Source organism: Bombyx mandarina, chromosome 17 (assembly GCF_030267445.1).
Source record: "Bombyx mandarina strain Sakado chromosome 17, ASM3026744v2".
NCBI classification, from domain to species: Eukaryota; Metazoa; Arthropoda; class Insecta; order Lepidoptera; family Bombycidae; genus Bombyx; species Bombyx mandarina.
In genome coordinates, this window is record NC_143223.1 from 5,236,594 (window position 1) to 5,257,858 (window position 21,265).

The following is a 21,265-nucleotide window of genomic DNA, read 5'->3' on the forward strand; positions in this document are numbered from 1 at the left end:
GTTGAGTACGTATTTCATTAGAAAAATTGGTACCCGCCTGCGGGATTCGAACACCGGTGCATCGCTTCATACGAATGCACCGGACGTCTTATCCTTTAGGCCACGACGACTTCATACTTTCAGAATGAATTTCAGTTTTTTTTTTTTTTATTGCCCTTGTAGGCAGACGAGCATACGGCCCACCTGATGGTGAGTGGTTACCGTCACCCATGGACTTCAGCAATGCCAGGGGCAGAGCCAAGCCGCTGCCTACCTAGAATGACTCAATACTTTCAGAATTTTGTGAGTATCGTGTATTTAACCAGGTTGACCGACGACTTAGTGCGCACGGCGCCGGCGGGAAGTCGCTGGATGCGGATGGCGGAGGACCGCATTCTGTGGAAGGTATTGGGGAAGGCCTATGTCCAGCAGTGGGCAGATAAAGGCTGATGATGATGATGTATTTAATTATTTCTGCGTCTTTTCTTAAACATAAATGACCGAAATGGCTCAAGAAGCCTCTTATCTCATCACCTGGATGCTCTGACGGACTACCAACAATAATGGCTGAATTGGACTCATTTTCCCTAACGGCTTCATCGGTCAACTGTATCCCTGAAGTGGCCGAGTGTCTAGTTGCATTGTTGTTTCATATTGATCTTTTCACCTCTAACTGTACCAGCTGGAACACAAACGTTATGCCGGCCACTCACATGCGCGCAAGCATTCGTACATTGTAGGAATGTTCGCGCGCATGTGAAGGGCCGTCAGACATTCATTCGCAAACTTAGCAGCTGTGCAAATGGTTTCGGTACTCAATTTGCGAACTCGTTTGCGCTTCCTCCTACACTTGTTTACGAATGTCTCACGCATTTCTCCTCCTTTTTAATTCGTCAATAGAACATTTAAGAGAAAAAGTTTTGAATTCTTTCCCAGACATCATTAACAGACATGCTGTTTTTAAGGGATTTCTTTTGATGAAGATATGCTACACAGTAGACGTCACGATCTGAGAAAATAGCGAAACGTCCGTTGCCTTCGCAGTCGTGGGTGCAACTGGTCACACGAATGTGTGGGAGACTACGCGAAGGATCGCGGTTCGCGTGCTTTGATGTCTGTTAAAAAACCGACACAGCTTGGATAACCGCGAATGCAGCGAAAACTTTGCATAATCATTTGCAAATGTCGTCCTACACTTGTGGGTTTGCGTATTCGTGCGAATGGGAGTGACCGGTATTAGGTGAAAGTACAGAAAAATCGTTTATTAGTTTTAGTTTGGTATTACACACCAAATTTCATCTTAACTGAACTTCCACTTCAGTGGGTGAAACTATTTGCATAAGTAATTGCATACTTAGAGTTAATGATATCAACCAAACTGACGAAATCAGATATTTTGGATTAAATTGTGTGTATGTGTTTAATTTAATGTTTTAATGGAATTGTATTTTTTGACATGAAGCCCATTATCATACTTAGAAAAAGAGGATAAAAAAATGTATTATCTATGGATTCCATCTTTTTTTCTAAATGTCACACAGTAGTTCCCCCTCTGATGATATTCGGTGGAATATGTGAGTTTGATGTGAATGAAGTATTTTCACGGGTTTTTTCAGATCAAGTACCTATCTGCGTAGACGTTTAATTGTCTTATAAATAAATTATTTTCAACATTCACAAATATTATCATTAAAAAACCTTTTGGATATAGTTGGCTTCAGGTTATTATGTTACTCAACAAAACCAGGTTTATTATTTTTCTTGTTGACCCAACATGACGTTATCTTGAGAGGATGTATATTGTTCTCTAATTACGGACCAATGTCACTTAAAATGTTACTGTTTCAGGCTGGTGGGTTTATCGAATAGATCTCGAAATTGCAATATGGACGGGAACTCCACGTCGGACATTGTTATTTTGAGTGGAAACTCACATCCTGAATTAGCTGATTTGATTGCCAAGTAAGTCATTAAGACTACGTCTTTTGACCATAAAAATCTAAAAAAATCACAGGTTATAAATTGAGTTAAGAAGTAAAAGTAAGTACAGTTAAATTAGTGATTCTAATAAGCAGTTGGCCGCATTTAATATGAAATTCATTCTATTTAAGGGGAAAAAATTTGATTTGTTACATATCCATTTATACACATTTTGATTAATTTAATTTTAAAGCCGCCTAGGTGTGCGTAAAGGAGGTTGTTCAGTATACCACAAGACCAACCGAGAGACCATTGTGGAAATAGCTGATTCAATTCGTGGCAAGAATATTTATATCATACAGACTGGAACCAAGTGAGTTATGATTTAAATTATCTTAGTTGAAAGCTGTTATTTATCCTGTTTTTATACTTATGTGCCACAAACTTATTTCATTCTTGCTCATATTTTACAAGATAGCTTGGCACGATATTTATTCTTCTTGTGATTTGATTTGGCCTATAGTTTTACCATAATATGCTGGGCTTGATATGAACCCCCTTTGCATGTATGATAAACAAATTTAAACAATGAAGTCTTTCATTGTTAATGAAGGTTTGCTTAACAATGAAACCATTAATAATACATTGTAATATTTAAGTCCCTGCTAACAGTAACAATACCAGTATCCTCAACAGCATTGGTAATAAGTTTATCATAATATTTATTTTAAAAGAACATTTAATCATATTTTAACAACGTTTTTACAGAGATGTGAACAACAACATAATGGAATTGCTTATAATGGCCTACGCTTGTAAGACTTCCTCTGCCAGTTCAATTGTTGGTGTAATTCCATACTTACCATACAGTAAACAATGCAAAATGCGGAAACGAGGATGTATAGTTTCTAAACTTTTAGCCCAAATGATGTGTAAATCAGGTCTTTCACACATTATCACTATGGATTTGCACCAAAAAGAAATACAAGGATTTTTTGACTGCCCTGTTGATAATTTAAGAGCATCACCATTCTTACTTCAGTATATACAAGAAAGTGTAAGTGTATTAATAAAATAATGTTTATTATAATAGATTACGGCATTCTGTACTTATAAAAAACAAGTATATTCATTAATTTTAGTAATATTTTAATAATTTTTAGTTAAAATTTGAATAAAGCCAGTTTGAAATGATGCAGTAACCATTCTATGATTGAAGCATCTTTAATAATAGTATTTGATAATACTTCGATTAGTAGTATTAAAAGTGGCAAACAGTATTTCACAAATGGTTTAAAAAAAGAATTGGGTGGAATAGAGACAGTTAAAGACTATAACTGTTGAATGATATATTATTTTGACATCATAGATATACAATCAGTTGGTCCATCTGATGGTGAGTGCTTCCAGTTGCTCACGGACCTTAACAAACCAAAGCCCCTGGTATGGCACAGTGAAGCTGCGACCTACTGTTAATTATTGTAGTACTTATAGGGATTAATATTATCTGTCTTATATCTATTGAATATTTAGACAAATCACTCATCATCATAGTCCCTCCTCCTAGCCACATCAATCATCATACATATAATTAAAACAATATCCATTCTGTATATTGAAGAAAAGTAATAGAATTAGAAAGGGGGTAAATAAAGAAAAATGTAAGCTAAGATAGTAAAATAAAAGCAAGTTCACAGGGATAAAGCTGAGACCAGAAAAATACTATATATAAATAAAAATTAAATGCTATTGGGTAATAATATTACTTTGAAGGGGCTCAACATATATGTATGTATTGATGATCCTCATTAGGATATATTAAGTTAGGCTACTAATAGCCTTTATACATTATATAATAATTTTGTTACTTTGATCTAAATCAAAGTAACAAAATTATTTTATTGTCATTTGTTATTGATGTGTGCACTTTTCAAATTAATCTAAATCTAAAAATTTAATCTTTATAAATAAAAAATAATAAAATTAAAACTTTTCATTTTACTCACTGAGCCCTTCGTCGCAAGTGACGGGTTAGGCGAGGATGGTGACCAGATGTCACATCAAGCTGTGGTGGTCACTATAAAACTTTTATATTTTAGAGGGAGAAATGTTTATCTACGAATCAAATCAAGTGGTGCCATAACTATGACTTATTTTTATAAACATTTGCTTAGTACAATTATTTATTCAAGGTGCAAGGTGTGATGTGATGAGAGGTGTGATGACAAAGAAAGAGTATCGTGTTTGGAATGAATTTTTGAGTTTAAATCTAAACTAAGATCACTTTCAGTGCAAAAAAAACTAAATATTTAAAAATATTATTAAAAACTCTATATGTTAATTCTTCTACAACCGCACACACAATCTAATTCTTAATGTGGATATTTATGTAGTTAATAATATAATAAATAATTAATGTAGTTAATAATTCTTGATTCTGCTGTTCCTTATTACCAATACGAACCTCAACCAGTTCTTGATAATGGTCATGTTACGCCCTACTGGGACTGATCTATCATCACAGGTAGGTAGGTATATTGTTGCCAATAAACCTGATACATATTGTAATAATAGATCGATCTAGCATTGTTGGTTGATATCACCATTCCTCATGACGAGAACCTCGTGAAGGCAGAAAAGGACAAATTAATAAAATATTTAGACCTGGCCCACGAGACTACCGCCATGTAGCACGTTGATTCAACCATCATTGTTCCAATAGTTGTGTCAGTACACGGCTTGATAGTGAAAAGTTTCGATCAACATCTTAAGAAACTTTTGTTATCAAGCTGGGTTAAGGGCCTAATACAGAAAGCAGTTATCCTAGATACTGCACGCATTGTGAGGATGTTTTACACTCTGGAGTCCTAACCACTGGTGTCTTGTGTCGTAGACACCGCCATCAGCGGCAATCTATTTTTATATAGTGTTTTTAAAATTTTTTATGTATAATATCTTTTTTAAAAAATATTATGTAATTAATAAGATTTTAAATAAATATAAATAAATAATAAATAAAAATATAATAGACTTCTCTTCTTTCACAATTAAAAGAAAGAAAAAAAATTATTGTGCCTTGATTTTAACATACCATAATGGAAGGATCCAAGGACAACTGTTCTAATATATAAAAGCAATTTCTGTTCTTCCAACGAACATGGACTTAAACTGATATAAATGCAAACATAATGCATATTTGTTATAAGAAAGCATACCTTACTTTATACTAGGTAATTGAAAAAAAAACTAAATATTAACATTAAAGATTCCAGATTACCGTAATTCGGTTATAGTGGCCCGGAATCCTGGCTCTGCAAAGAAAGCTACTTCATATGCCGAGCGATTGAGACTAGCTATAGCTGTCATACATGGAGAACAGAAGGAAGCCGAAAGTGATGAGGTTGATGGACGGTATTCACCTCCATGTATACCCAGGTATGTTAGATTTCAAATAACTAGTTTTCACCCAATGTTCGGAACTGCAATCGATCATAATCACTTGCACCTCAAGATATAAATTAATTTCATGTATAAGATGATTTCTTGTTTCTGAAATAATAAAAAAAATTCAATAATTTTGTACTAATCAAAAAAAAAAAAAATTCGTAATCAGACTTGTTTTTTTTGTGATTAATGGATTGTTATAATTCCACATTAAAACTAAAACTGTCACAACAGCGCTGTCAATACAATCCTTTGGAAACTAAATTTCATGAGAAGTTTTATTATTTGGGATATCTTAAAATTTATGGCAGTCGGTAAATAACCGGTTCCGAGATATTCTTTTCAAATAATTCGACAGCTGCGAATCTCTTTCAGGTCGCGTACTATGGATGTATCTGTGGGAGTGCCGGCACATCCAGCTAAAGAAAAGCCACCGATAAATGTAGTAGGAGATGTAGGAGGAAGAATTGCTATAATGGTGGTAAGTATTTCATAAATAATGCTTATCGTCATCTGTCACTATACTAGTTTGTTCTAACCCATACATTAGCCCGTTGAGTTTCTCACCGGATCTTCCTAATTAGGGTTGCTAGTTTAAGAATTCATAAAAAAAAAAAGTTTACTACTTCACTATTTCTAGGACGACATGATCGACGACGTTCAATCGTTCGTGGCGGCTGCTGAAGTATTAAAAGAGTGCGGAGCCTACAAAATATATGTACTGGCCACCCACGGCCTGCTCTCGTCCGACGCTCCACGATTAATTGAGGATTCGCCCATAGACGAGGTCGTCGTCACCAACACGGTGCCTCATGAACTACAAAAGATGCAGTGCAATAAGATCAAAACTATCGATATATCGATACTGATCAGCGAAGCGATCCGGCGCATTCATAACAAAGAATCTATGTCTTATCTCTTCAAAAACGTTACCCTCGAAGATTAACTCTGAAATCTTCTCTTGTAATACAAGTATTATGCTGTTTTTTGTTAGTTTTTGTATTCATTCTTGTAATGAAGCTGTGTAAGGAATAGTGACAGAGGAAATAAAAAAGCAGTTTTATAATATTATTACATATTATATTTTTACTACGATTGTACATAATATAAACTGCTAGAATGATAATGCTAAATGATAGAAAATGTTTGGATAATGTAAATTCCTTATTGTGTATTATTCATTTACAAAGTGAATTTAGTTGATAATAATGTAGAAAGTGCGTAATTAAAGAAATAAATCACCATTTTCATGTTATATAACAAATATTGCGATCAGCATCTCCACCCAGACACCGTTTCTATGGACCAAATTATTATGTTGTTTTATTATTTGCTACAAGAGTTTACTTGAGTTTATTGGTATTACGTTTGGCGAATGAATTTTAATGATACAAGATACTTTGTGGTTGGTTATTAGTAAGCCTGAATAAAGAGAACATAGAAGAGACTACGCTACTTATGTTCCGACATAATATATGTATGTAGGTAAAAACAACAAATATAAGTTTTTAAGGTCTTCTTTGTTAAATTACTACGTTTAAGTCATTATTCATTTTCATAAATATTATTCTATATGTGTTAAATACTTTTTGCATTTACTATTTCGGTACCGGTGGTAGGGAGAATCATAATCCCGCACGAATATGTAGGTACCACAATCTTGCCTATTTAAATCGCCGCCAACCAGTAATTTCAGGTTTGAAGCAGTTGGCGTGGCGATCGTGTGTGATTGTGATAGATTTATTAGAATTACGGGTTCCGGTAAGCACATAACGTCACTTCCTCTCCCGTCGCTTATTCAAAAATAAATGTATTTTCAGTATTCATTTTTAATCTTGTCATAAAAAAGGTTTCGAGCCAAATACTACTTTGAAAAAAAAAATTACTTTTAAAATTTTCTGTATAATTAGAAAAAGCATTTTCTGACACGATTACCAACATTTAATAATAAGTAAAACTATTACTAAATTTTTTTTTTATTTTTATGCCTATTTTACCTGAGAATTTAAATGAATTAAACTGATTATCAACATTTCCCGTTATTGGGTGAGCAGAAATTCGCCGGACTTCCGCCTGCCTACAGGTTGGGGGCGGTAGGCGGGGCATGTCGGAGTTGAACCGATTAAAACCTTTTTCACCCCACAACCCACCCACAAGAAACTTTGGATGAGGCTGAACTCTACACAAAGGTCGACTCGTGTTCAGCATCGAGTGGCGATGGCGTCCCCGCCGGGTGGTGGTGTGATAACCTCGAATAGCCCTGACCTTTTTATTACTGGTGGTAGGACCTCTTGTAAGTCCGCGCGGGTGGGTACCACCGCCCTGCCTGTTTCTGCCGTGAAGCAGTAATGCGTTTCGGTTTGAAGGATGGGGCAGCCGTTGTAACTATACTGAGATCTTAGAATATATATTTCAAGGTGAGTGGCGCATTTACGTTGTAGATGTCTATGGGCTTCAGTAACTACTTAACACCTGGTGGGCGGTGAGCTCGTCCACCCATATAAGCAATAATAAAAAAAAACCGTGATGACGAAGCTGCAGCCGCTGCAGCAGTTTCGTCACTCACGGGTACGGACTGACACATACAAGAACATTGTGCTCCGGACTACGAATAATAAAACTATCGTAGGCTCCGAAGCAGCGTGTTGCCTGGTCAGTCCTTAGTGTTGGGAGGAACCCGGCTCAATGCGCCCACCGTCACGACCGCCTGTGGACATCGTCATTAAAGATATGCGCGATATGTCTAACGACTGGCTATGTTGAGGCCAAGATACTTCCATTGCACCCTGACCTTAATGCGAACACCTCTAACCACATTATGACGGGAGATAGTGTAGTTGTCAGTCGGCGGCGCTCCCTGAGGCCTGAGGGTAAGCACTACCTCGAGGCCCGATATTTTAATCCGCGTCGGCCGGATGCCACTTCAGTAGTAGCCAAGCAGACCTGCGAAAATGGTCCCTTCAGGCCACAGCCAGTCTGTGTTGTTACACAGAATCCCCGGAGGCTGGGGATAAGGATGCCTCTCAGTACCCAATCCATTTTCACAGGATAGAGCCAAAGACCGATCACTAACATCGCCCATTATCCGGAAATGTTGCATAACCTTCCGTGTCCGATACAAAAGTCAACATGATAATACATTACTGTTGCTGCGCAGCCCATAGTTACGGGAACGTGACTATTCAAAGACGACAACCAAGGCATCAAAGTGACATTGAACGGGAAGGCTATTTTCAGTGTACTCTTTGTGTAGCGACAGCTGTTACTATTGTTATTTTCCTGTACTTTAGTTGATGTACGCACTACTGTGTAGTGGTTGTCGTACCGCATCTATAGTTAAAACATGCTCATCACCGCCTATTTTGAAGTCAAAGTTTCAATTGTGAAATTTTTGAGTTGGATTAGATTCCTAATTTGGCAAATGCATGCTCCGAATCGAAGTAAATCTTCGACAGGATTATTACAAAAGTCACCTAGTTACTGAGATGCAATTTCATTTCATCTCTCTCATCGAGCACCACAGTATTGTCTTATCTAAACTTATTTCATACAACAGTATACGTTTTGTTCTATCTCCCTTTTCAAAAATGGCTTGGTTTTTTGTAACAAATCAGAATTATGGACCGTGCTTTCTATATCTACCCAATGGAAGAATTCTTAAATTAAGCTGTATCGTCTTTAGGACGAATCAAATAAACAACATTGCCTTAAAAGACTCTTTACCAGGTCATAAAATGTTTTAAAAAAGATGATAAGTCACAACCTGTTTAATATCACAAATTCACAACAATAAATTTAATTTAAGAAAAAGATAGGTACATAAATGAACGGCACAAGTGAAATATATATTGGAGTTTAATCGAGGCTCGCCCCATTGCAGCTATTTGTTGTATTTCGTAGGTACTGTTAGTGAAGGTGTACAATCGCATTTTAAAGAAATAATTAGGTTAGGCCGATAGGTACAGCCACAAAATTAAGATGATTTTAAAACGATTAATAAATCACCAAGTTACATACTGGACCTTCAAAAGGTCTTATGTCAGTAGAAATATTTTAAAATTAAGTGAACGCGGAATGTATCAAGATTTGTTTCCGAACACTGCGGGGTAAGTGAAAATAAAGAATAAAATTTAACTGAAAATAGTAGGCATTCGACCGATATTATACAAGCTGAAGCATTTTGAGTTACCTTAAAGCATAATAAAAATTATAGTACTAATCCTGGATTTAATTAATTTTGTTGGCATAGAATTGTATAGAGAATTTTGACAATTAGGAGCAGCACTTAAGTAAGGTGAACCTGACTGAAAATGGAACCAAATTTTTCAAATAGTAACAAGTTATTTTCATTTATATTAAGACAGATACTATAATGTTGGAAATTACTTAACACGTAAGCAATTTGCATAATAAATAATCAATTTTATTTTAGAAAAGAAATATTAAATTTGTTGAACAAAGCCCCACAATGTGTTTATGCTGGTTTTGATCCAACAGCTGATAGCCTTCATGTTGGGAATCTACTGGTAATAATAAATCTACTCCATTGGTACAGAGGAGGACACCAAGTCATTGCATTGGTGAGGCAGATTTTATTATTGGTTCTTTTTGTTTATACTTACCATTTATAAATGTCTAGGTAGATTTGCTTGATAATATGTTCATTTTTTTTTTTTATTGCTTAGATGTGTAGACGAGCTCACAGCCCACCCAGTGTTAAGTGGTTACTGGAGCCCATAGACATCTACAACGTAAATGCGCCACACACCTTGAGATATAGTTCTAAGGTCTCAGTATAGTCACAACGGCTGCCCCACCCTTCAAACCGAAACGCATTACTGCTTCACTCATAAGACTCATAAGAGGTCCTACCACCAGTAAACATGAAGTCATTGAACATGGAGTCATTTTTAACAATTCTTTCTTTCACAATTTATTACTTACCTAAATAAATTGCGTAGTAGATAGTAAATATATTGATATTTTAATCACTGTATCAAAAATGTTAGTTAGGGGGGGCAACTGGGCATATTGGTGACCCGAGTGGAAGAAACACTGATCGTGCAGCATTACAAAAAGAAGTTATAGAAAAAAATATAAAATGTATCAGGAACAACTTGGAAACTATATTTGAAAATCACAATAAATACATCTCATCCAAAGATGATGGACCACCAAAATCACTAAGGTATTATATAAAAACATATTAAATTATAATATTGACGCTTGAAAGGCAAAAGTGACTAAGCGACAATAACTGCTTTGTACATAAATGTTAGGCAATAACCATATTCGATGCGCAAAAAAAATATATTTCTAGGTCTACTAAAATCATTTCAATCCTACAGCTACTAGCTAGATTCTACTACAGCTGGATTCGTTAAAATAAATTTTGTTTTCGTGTATTTCAACTTTAAATTAGTCTACTGCAAATTTCACGTATTGTCGCTTAGTCACGTTTGCCTTTCAAGCGTCAATGTTTCTGTGCTATCTACATGTCTGCCATGTTGAATTTTTGGTTACAGAATAGTCAATAATGAAGAATGGTATAGAAAAATAGATTCAATACAGTTTGTAAGCGAAATAGGTCGTAATTTTCGGATGGGTACAATGCTGTTGAAACACAGTGTTCAATCTAGAATCAATTCTGAAGTTGGCATGAGTTTCACGGAATTTAGCTATCAGATATTTCAGTCATATGATTGGTTACATTTACTAAAAGAATATGACTGTAGGTTTCAGGTAATTATGTTGTACTTATTATTATTAGTTAACTATGGGCATCTGACTAGTAGTGAGCACTACAATAATGTTTTTGATCTGCAAAATAATATATATTTTTTTAAATTATCTTAACTTGTTTCATTTTCTTACAGGTAGGTGGCAGTGATCAGATGGGTAATATCACAGCTGGCCATGAATTAATAAGTAGAACTGCAAAGACAGATGTTTATGGTTAGTAAAATGTGAGTCAAGCATACAAACAAATTTATTCTGTTGAATTTGTCAAACTACAAATAATTTTAATTTTAATTTTGAAGTGGTGTTTAAGAAACATGTCTATTTTTTGTTACATTCAAAAGTAGACTTGTATACTGTATAAAAAGAAAAAGGTATACGAGTAGGTTGCCAGCTGTACCTGACGTAAACTGTTCTGAAAGTCATAGATCAGCCGGTGATCTTCAAGCTACTTTAGGAACTACGTATAATTCACTCTATTCCTTTGGAAAGCTAGGAAGTTGTCGTGAATTGCGTCCGTCTCTTCCAGTCGCCACCATGTATGCCTTAGAAATATTGCGAGGATGCTATCAGCCCAACTTGACTTATGAGGAGCTGCATAGTAACAGAGGAAAATTAAAAGTTCTGGATGCGGACTAAAACAAATGTTCTACTAAAATTGAAACCTTTAATTTGAACATAGAAATAGACAAATTGAATTTTGTTTTTGATATTTTTAGGTTTAACATTGCCATTAGTAACAACAGATGAAGGGGATAAGTTTGGAAAGTCTGCAGGAAATGCATTGTGGTTGGATTCAGCAAAAACAAGTCCATTTAGTTTGTATCAATATTTCATTCGAACCAAAGATGCTGATGTAGAGCGACTGTTGAAGTTATTTACTTTCTACAGTTTAGGAGAGATCAAAGATATCATGTATAAACATGAACAGCATCCGGATCAAAGGTATCCACAGCAGTGTCTGGCTGAGCAGCTAACGACTCTGGTGCATGGAAGTACGTAAAGTTCCTAATTTTAATTTGAGATTCACACATATTCATGTTTCCTTTTCACATTTTGCTTGCCTAAGTTGACTTAAAAGCTACGTTTCATATAGAATTGTCTTTAATAACTTGATTGAAAAATTCCCAAGACTGGCATTGATTTCTTATGTTTATTTTCTTTGAAAAAATCCGATTCGAGGAGTAGGCTGAACACAGAAAACCCAAGTTTTAATAAAAATTTAATTACCAATATTTTTAATCAAATATATTTGGATTGTAGTATTGGAATGTCGGTATTAATATAATGAAAATAATAAACGCCAGATTTAACCATAAAAGTAAATATAATACTGTGTACGAGTCGCAAAAACCATAGACAATACTATGAAAGTTACGTTCAATATTAATTTAATACATTTACAGAAGATGGATTAGCCCAAGCACAAAGAGCAACATCTGCTATTTACAGTAAGGATATTAAATCATTAGTCTCGTTGAAGAGTGACGAGTTGGAAAAAGTTTTCGAAGGTGCTCCCGTTACTAGTTTACTATTATCACCTGGAATAACTGTTTTAGAACTTGGAATGAAAGCTAAATGCTTCCCGACTGAGAGTAAGTTATCGGCACCTCAAGTTAAATTTAAGTCTGTTGTCAACAAAGATGAATATGTACCATTATGTCATTGGTTAGCACATTTTCGCACCGTTTAGCCCTACCCATTTTTGCTACTACACCAGTTTTTTAACAATATAAAACTGCCAACGATTTCTGTAATTGCTTTAAGTTTGAACAGTTGTGGACTTTTACGGGCGAATGAGCTCATTGCCCATCTGGTGTCAAGTGGCTATCGATATGACCTCATACACAAAAATGGTGACCGGTGAGTGTGTGTTTTCCATCCAGTTAGAAGTCGTCGTGGCCTAAAGGGTAAGACGTCCGGTGCATTCGTGTTGAAGCGATGCAACGGTGTTCGAATCCCGCAGGCGGGTACCAATTTTTCTAATGAAATACGTACTCGACAAATGTTCACGATTCACTTTCACGGTGAAGGAACAACATCGTGTAATAAAAATCAAACCCGCAAAATCATAATTTGCGTAATTACTGGTGGTAGGACCACTTGTGAGTCCGCGCGGATAGGTACCACCGCTCTGCCTATTTCTGCCGGGAAGCAATAATGCGTTTCGGTTTGAAGGGTGGGGCAGCCGTTGTAACTAAACTGAGACTTTAGAACTTGTATCTCAAGGTGAGTGGCGCGTCTACGTTGTAGATGTCTATGGGCTCCAGTAACCACTGAACATCAGGTGGGCTGTGAGCTCGTCCACCCATCTAAGCAATAAAAAATAAAAAGTTATATATTTAAATTATTATTTTTAGATGATGCCATGAGAATTATAGAAGCCGGTGGATTCTACATCAATCACCAGAAAATTAAGAAAATTGATGAGGTCATAACACAATCAGCACACATACTACCAAATCTAATATCACTCTTAAGGACTGGGAAACGTAATTATTATATTGTGAAATGGCAAACATAATAATTGTTTATTTTGATTTTCTGAGAATAAAACCAATGTAGACTTTGTGTTATTATTTTATTCCTTACAACAGAAGCTAGGTATACTTGCAGTATATTCATAAAATGCGTATCACATAAAACATCGTAAATACTATATAACATTCTTAATACTAAAATTAATAATATTCACTGATTCCGTTGCTCGCGTAGTGCACGGTTGAAAGCTACCTATTTGATTATAAAAATATGGCTAGACGTCTTACATGTGATATTTGTGCAGCCTTCCCCGCCACGGGCCGGCGGTCCTACCTGCACGTCATCCAATTTACCTTCTAATATCACAAACATTAATTGTAATTTTGTCTACGCTACTAGTTTACGATGTTTCAGAGTGTAATTGCAAGAAACACGGAATATAACGCGTGATAATAAGCGTACTGCTCGTGCACAAAAAAGAGCAAAATAAACATCAGTCTGCTACGGACGACTCGGCGAACGTTAATTTAGGCTATCGCTTGTAATCTAAATAAATACATAATACTCGATCGACGTAAGAAAATACTTTAGCTCTTATACCCTTCCTCAGTCGAAATCCGATGACTTCGTCAATGGAGGATAAAAGCAAACATCAGTCTCGTGCGATATCAGCGCGGCGAGCACCTCTCTATAAGTTTGTGCTCTCCTGCAGCGGAACCGACGCCGCCGGTGGGAGTGACTCAGGCTGGGAGAGCGACGCCGGCAGGGCGGACTCCGGCGAGGAGACGGACACCGGCGGCGGTGGCGCTGGCACCTGCGGCCGCGCCGGGCGTGCGCGCGGCGACGGAGACTCGGCGATGCTGCCTTCCGACTGCGACAGCTGCCGGCTCGCACTCAGACCCTTGCCCTCGTCGAGCTCTGCGTCCTTACCGCCGGAACTGTGCGTGCGCTGCACAGTCGCCCGCGGAGCCTCGTCGCCGCCGCCCACCTGGATCACAGTCGGTTGTTGTTTGTCCACTGTGTAGATGTGCGTGCGCTCGAGCACGGTCGGCGCGACTTCCACGTCAGAGGAAGACGAGCCCCGAGGCGCGCGGAAGCTTTGGGGCCGCAGTGTGGCCGGCCGCTCGGGTACGGCAGGCTTGTTGCGCAGGGTGACGTCTGCGTCGAGGTCCGTCGCTACAGGTACGAGAGTGCGCGGTGCCGCCACGGGTCGGGGCGGGGGCTGCTTGCCGGCAAGGAGGGGGGAGCGGGCGTCTCCGACCACCTTCATGCGGCCAACGACCCCGGTGTGCGCGGTGAGGTTACGCACGACAAGGGTGCAGTCGGCTCGCGGGAGCTCCGTTCCGTCTCGCTCTAGCTCGAGACTCTGTCGCCGCGCATCTGACACGAGTTCTCGGGCGGCCTCCTCCTTGAGCGCCTTGTTCTGCCGATATGTGGACCGATTGATCGTCTGCACCCCTGTTATTACCTTACCGGTGTCGGATATGACGGGTCTCGGTGGCTTGGCCGGTTTCTCGACTTCGGTTTTCGCTGCGGGCTGTATCTCTCGCGTAGTTTCGGCTTGAGTTTGGGCTGTCGTTTGCGTTTGAGTATCCGTTTTTTTGTTTTTGTCTGGAGTAAAATTTGGCGGGACCGGAGCGAGAGGTTTGTTTTTCCGCCTCGTTATTGGTTTGGGACTTCCGTGGGGCGGACTGGATTGGTCGGAGAGGGAACTATTGGACTGTGCCTTCTTGATGTCACTTTCTAATAAGATGAGGCTGGTGTCGTGACTGTTGCTCCGTGAATGTCGGCCGGGACCGTCGGCCGCGACCTTGACCTGACTGTACTTGACCTGTTCCGAGTGGTGGTTATAATCGAACATCGATTTGCTCATGCTGCTGTATTCGCCGTTAGATTGATCTTGAGCGAGGGCGGCGGTTTGATTGTATCCGTGGCCGAAATTAGGGGTGAAACCGTCTTGGTACAGGCCTGGTAGCAAATCTTCTTTGGTGAATGAAATAAAAAAGTTAACTTCGTCCTTGAAAAACCAGTCTGCGTGTTTAATTAGGAGCTCCACAACGCAGTTGACAGCTGTTGTGATATTCATATCGAAAGTGCTCTCATCAGCGGCCCACAATAAGTTGGGAGCCACCACGATGGCCAGATTTGAAGGCGTCATTTTGTTCTTATTTTGGTTTTGTGTCAAAGCGGACAAAAATTTTATTAGGTATCTAAGGTTTTGGTAGTTAGCATCGGGCAGTAAATGTATACACTCCCATAGGGCGTTAAGTCTGGCCTGTTCTGTCGGTTGTCGTGACGCATTCATAAAATTCTCATAAAGCCTATATGTCAGTAGAGGTTCAGGCAGTTCACGCAAGTATGACTTGAGTACTGACGCCACAACGTGCATATCTCTGTAATCCGGTGGTAAAGGCACACTGAACAACCCCGCATCGAGTGAAAGCTTCATTCTTCTCACTTTTGATGTTGCTGTAATTATTAATATAATAATATGTTAGTGTCTTCTAAACACTTCTCATTTCATGTTTATCGTTTTTTATTTAGACTATTTAAGTTACATAATTAAAACTACTTTTACTATTTATTCTCATGTTTTCTATTATCATTATATTATTTTAAATGTTTCGAATGCTTTATAGTTAAAATACAGACTAGCGATAATCGAGAAAATACTTTTACATATTAATTACATAAAGATTTAGATATAAATCATCACATCACATCATAAAGTTACGGCGCCGTCGTAAAATAAAATTGAGAACTTTTTGAAAGCATACACAGAAGCACAACTACTGCTATAAAAAATTAGCTATTAATTTTGGATTAGGAGATCACCAAATATAAACTTACTAAAACGAAAATTATTTTTGTATTACTAAGTGGATTTTTGTCATCTTTTCCAGATTGCCTTTTGTTTTTTGGGAGTAGCCCCTTCAATAAAAGCAAACCAATATTTTATGTAAAAAGAACATTCACATAATAATAATATAATGAGGATTAAAAACCTTTCATTATTATTTTTTTATTTTTATTTTATTTGAGATTTTATCTAATACTACATATCTGCCTGAAATATTTACCACCAGCTATTCTGAAGAGTCCCTCCTCATGTAGTGCCAATTCATGCAATGTGCAGACGCATAGCTCAATAGGAAAAGCAATGGTGCGCCCAGTAACCCGCAAGTGTTCTTCCAATGGATATCCAAAAACTGGTTTCACAGAACTATCGTCTGTAACAATTACATAATATTAATGACTTGTTGGTGTTTAATTTGTTTACTGTGATAGTAAAATCAATTATCAACCCAGATATAATACAACAAAAATGTAACAGTTTTCTAGTGGAATAAAAAAATACACACAATGTAGTACATTTATTATGAGATTGAGATTTACTACAGATTACCTGTATTATATATATCTGATTTCTGTGGTTGCTTTAAATGCATTCTTAATAAATGTCTATTAAAAGGATTGATAAAGATAATCAATCACGCCCATTGGAATTAATTACTTTAAGTATTTTTACATTACTTATGTATGAGCTGCTACAAATAAAAGATAAAGTTGAAATGTTTCATCATTGATGGACCATTTGCAGTTTGTTGCTAGTTTAACAGTAAAATTCCCTAAAACATTGTGCAATAGCATGTAATATAGGTGTAGGACGAGACAAAGATCATGCCTACTAATGTTTAATATTAATTTATTATTATTTATTTATTATAATATACCAATAGCCTCAGTGCCCTACTAATGATGACAGATTACTCTTTTTTTTTTCTTTCTATCCCTCTTTTCTATTTACTGGTCAGTTCTATTATTACTGTTCAGGTTTTTGTTTTATTGTGCTTAAATGGAGTCTCGGGGACAAGAATCATCATAAATGTGATAAGTTTGAAAGCTTTCGTTGTTTGGTTGAACTACTTATTATGCAGGTGTAAGAAATTCAGTGTAGCTAGAGTGAAGAGATGAGTGACAAAAAACTAAAAGGTTTATAGTTAAGGTGCTATTTTTAAATGGCTTAAATCATGAAATAAATTCTCCTCAACAATGTCATTCAATTCTTTTTCTAAAACTTTTAATTATATTATATTTAATCACAGTACAATTCTTTTATGAGTCAATATTTTATTTCCTGATAAGGACTAATGTTCTATCATCACTTACTGATAAACTTTTCCAACTCTGGTACTGTATCTTGTAGGGAGTGTAGGGCAGATTCATGGTAAGCTCTCTGTAATTTAACATATTGCAGGAGAGTGTGAGCAAGCTGAGCTTCTTTGGCTACAAGGGCAAACATATCCGCAGCAAGAGCATCTCGTGCAGACTCTACTTTTGTGCCAGCTTCTTCAAGTTCCTCTCGGGCTGCTGCTAGTTTTGTGGGATTTTCCTCTTTTTGTTTATCTAAATGCTATAAGGTGATTAATAAAATTAAAAACAAGGGTAATTCTTTCATTCATATTAATTTTAATATACATGACATTATTAGAGGGTGTGCAAATATATTTACATTTATTCTACACAAACAAATTGTATAGGCATTATAGTGTTACACAATATATTGATCTGAAAATGCCATGTGACAGATAAAACATAGTCCATGTCAAAGATAATCTTTTCTGATAAGGAACTCACATTGTATCTACTTGCTGCAGACTCTTTCTCACTAATTAGCCTGCTGAGTTGTTTTTTGGCTTTCATTATTGCTGGTAGATCATGATCACTGATTACTGTTAAAGGTGCACATACCAATTGTTCCACTTTTAACTCATGTTCAGCTATTTCGTTAGCCAAGAACTTCTCAGTCTTACCTAAAATTTTATAGGTCAGGAATAAATTTATTAATGAGCATGGTAGCATGCGTCACAATTCCAAATCACAAACACATACAGGTATCAATTTCAAATTGATACCTGATACTGATACTAAAACTTATAACGGAAAAATGAATTATGAAGAATGTTGATTGATGGTGGGTTAAAAAGACCTATTTTACCAAGAAACTAATTTTAAAACTATAACAGAAGCAAGAAAAGTTTTAATATGGTATACTTTAAATAATTGAGATCAACTTTTTTTCTGTTTGCTGTTTCTTATTAGCCTAGATGAACAGCTCTTGACCCACATGTTGTTCAGTAGTTACCAAGCTCCACTGATAACTTAATGACCAAACAATCATTACTTTAGACATTCACTAAATTATATTTTAAATTAGTATTTTAGCTAGCAAATTTAATATTGGTTTACATTTGTATGTATTAATTTAGGATGAATTTACAATATTAGTTAAACAAACTTACCACATTCATATAATATGAATTTTAAAATACTGTCATCATCATCAAAGTTGCTAGCTTCACACAAGGACAAGCCCAATAAATACTCTGGAAGCTTTTTGAGTCTTTTCTCTCTGGCAGCTGGATCTTGACCTTGTGTATTTCCGGCACCTGTTGAAAGCCTTTTACTAACAAGCTGTAAAGCATTTCGCAAGTTTTCCACTTTCCTGTCAGCAGTATGTAGTTCATCTGTTAGGGCCTCTCCTTTTCCTGATCTGTAAACATTAGCATATCAATAAAAAGTTACCAATCTTGGCACAGCCTTAGAACCAAGCAGTACACAACTATAATAATACATACATGATTGTTTAGAGTACTACATTAAGTATACACAAAAAAAGGCGCAATTTATAGACGTCGATTTGGATAGTTGGAGAATTGCTGGTTTATATGCCTGTGCTGTACGAAAAGTACCGCTAATGATAAAATGCAATTATTTGAGGACAAAAGGAAAAAATCTTATCTTTCGCGAGATAAAAGCTCGAAGATCAGACAGTACCTTGAAAACGTTTGGTCTGCAAGTTGTTTCACTCTATAAAATTGTTTCTTCATTTTGGTTGATTATTTGTACGATTTTTATTTTTAAGCCGCAAGGTCATTGGACTCAAAACGTTTATTAACAAAACGATCAAGATCTAACTAAAAAGAACGTAATGACAGAACGTCAATGAGATCATCCGCTGCTATAAAATTCTTCCTACCCAAAGGAAAAAATACACAAACAGTCCAATAAGGCACTACATTTCCAATCGTTAAAATAAATTGACAAACACATTAACTGATATATTTATAAACTCTTAAATGTATCGCTTTTATGATAGGTTTTACAACATAAATGAATTTAAAACATATTCAGGCAGAAACAAAAAATATATTTCTGTGACCAAATGACAAAGGGATGACAACTTAAGATAGGTAACGAAATCGATTTTTTTAGTGAAACATTTTAATAATTCATATTTAAGCAATGAATCGATCTCAGACAGTAAAATTTCGAAAGTTGATTATATTTGTTTCAGAACGCAAATCAAAAATGGTTTCAATTACTTAAATAATGGCATTTAAATAGAAAAAGTTTTTGTTTGTTTTGATCTATTGTGCTTTGTGTTAGAATGGTTTATTTAACGATTTGTATCCTAATTCTATTAGTATTTAATCATGATATATTGACGCGCGTTTTATTAATAAATAAATAAAATAAAAAATCATAACAAGGTCGATATTTAGAAATCATCTACTCGACCTCAAGTATTAATTAACGATTTTTGTTCGTTGGGATTATTTTATTATATTGAGTTGAAGTAGAGGAAGTTTCTAAATTATACTGCTAAGAAAACTGCGGTCAGAAGCTTATTAAATATAAATTTGTAAAGTAAAGCTATAGAATTTTCGCCATCATCTTTAGTGAATATTACCAATAGAATTTTTATCTTTGAGAAAAATGTTCTTTCGAAGTTCCAGTAGTAGTTACATTTTTCAATTAGAAAGACGAAAGTATCATTCCATACAGCCTAATCTCTCGTGTTAGGAATTTTTATTGTTAGGTTAACGTTTGGATCGTAGGAGGATGACTGGTTAAACATAAAATTGGACTACCCACAAGTGAGTTTTAGTGAAGTTTAAAAATATTAATGCCTTAGTTTTCGTATAAATGCGTTCGTCCAACGGCTGGTAATAGCTATTACGATGATCTAGAGTCTAGATTCTAGACCTAGAAGTCATCAGAACACAAGATAAGATCGGAAAGATACCTCGATAAGATGCATAATGATAATCGTTTCATCGTTGCCCTCGCTGACTACTCCCGATTCCGGTTCACGCAGAAACCATTCACCGTCGACCACCTAAACACGACCTTACCACTGAAGTATGAAATCTATGGATCTACTCAGCGGGTCGCGATTCCGATTCGGTAGTAGATGGATCCACAAAGCAGCTGCCCTTGAACTGGAAGGTCTCCTTCGAAAGCGCTCGGGTATCTGTCAGCAAATCCCACCTCCTGAGTGACCCTTTGCTCGTCGACCTGTCCTGGTGAAACTCGAAAGTCCTTCGAGCTAGTAGTAATCTTCTTATCAAAAAAAGGACATTACACATTCGAGTACGAACTGCTGGGCCGGCCGGGCCTATTTAATATAGTAAAAGAGAAATGGGAGCTACTACAGGTAAATAAGTTTGTTTTTCTACTTCGCCTACATGAGCGAACACGCTGGTGACTATGATATTGAATTCAGAATTGCTGACGGCACGGTTTTAAAAAAAGAGAACGAGGGCATCGTCGCTCGGTCGTTCTCAATTTTAAATTATCAAAAAATGTATAGTAAGCAAATTTGACTCTAGGTTTCATTAAAACAGCATCATATTGA

General features: G+C 36.5%; 3 protein-coding genes across 5 annotated transcripts; 2 read left to right on the forward strand and 1 right to left on the reverse strand.

Annotated features, from left to right (window-relative positions):
- The first annotated feature begins 1,344 nt into the window (after nucleotides 1-1,344).
- LOC114253282 (phosphoribosyl pyrophosphate synthase-associated protein 2) lies at nucleotides 1,345-7,311 on the forward strand. 3 transcript variants are annotated; one of them, XM_028188090.2, is made up of 7 exons: nucleotides 1,345-1,553; nucleotides 1,828-1,941; nucleotides 2,153-2,272; nucleotides 2,668-2,956; nucleotides 5,165-5,334; nucleotides 5,719-5,824; nucleotides 5,984-7,311. In XM_028188090.2, the coding sequence occupies exons 1-7, from the start codon at nucleotides 1,510-1,512 to the stop codon at nucleotides 6,287-6,289; spliced, it is 1,149 nt and encodes a 382-aa protein (XP_028043891.2). In that variant the 5' UTR covers nucleotides 1,345-1,509; the 3' UTR covers nucleotides 6,290-7,311. The 3 variants fall into 3 exon arrangements, with proteins under 3 accessions (XP_028043891.2, XP_028043890.1, XP_028043893.1); XM_028188089.2 differs by having other exon boundaries at nucleotides 1,488-1,726; XM_028188092.2 differs by having other exon boundaries at nucleotides 1,496-1,700.
- A 1,767-nt stretch (nucleotides 7,312-9,078) lies between these two features.
- On the forward strand, nucleotides 9,079-13,653 carry TyrRS-m (Tyrosine--tRNA ligase, mitochondrial). The gene is made up of 8 exons (XM_028187964.2): nucleotides 9,079-9,449; nucleotides 9,776-9,923; nucleotides 10,353-10,531; nucleotides 10,869-11,085; nucleotides 11,220-11,298; nucleotides 11,802-12,077; nucleotides 12,489-12,677; nucleotides 13,443-13,653. The coding sequence occupies exons 1-8, from the start codon at nucleotides 9,322-9,324 to the stop codon at nucleotides 13,604-13,606; spliced, it is 1,380 nt and encodes a 459-aa protein (XP_028043765.2). The 5' UTR covers nucleotides 9,079-9,321; the 3' UTR covers nucleotides 13,607-13,653.
- LOC114253186 (rho GTPase-activating protein 44) lies at nucleotides 13,647-19,805 on the reverse strand. The gene is made up of 6 exons (XM_028187963.2): nucleotides 19,402-19,805; nucleotides 18,867-19,117; nucleotides 18,202-18,377; nucleotides 17,734-17,977; nucleotides 16,644-16,793; nucleotides 13,647-16,032 (listed from the first exon to the last, which is right to left on the reverse strand). Exons 1-6 carry the CDS (start codon nucleotides 19,452-19,454, stop codon nucleotides 14,252-14,254), a joined length of 2,655 nt encoding a protein of 884 aa, XP_028043764.2. The 5' UTR covers nucleotides 19,455-19,805; the 3' UTR covers nucleotides 13,647-14,251.
- Between the last annotated feature and the right edge of the window lie 1,460 nt (nucleotides 19,806-21,265).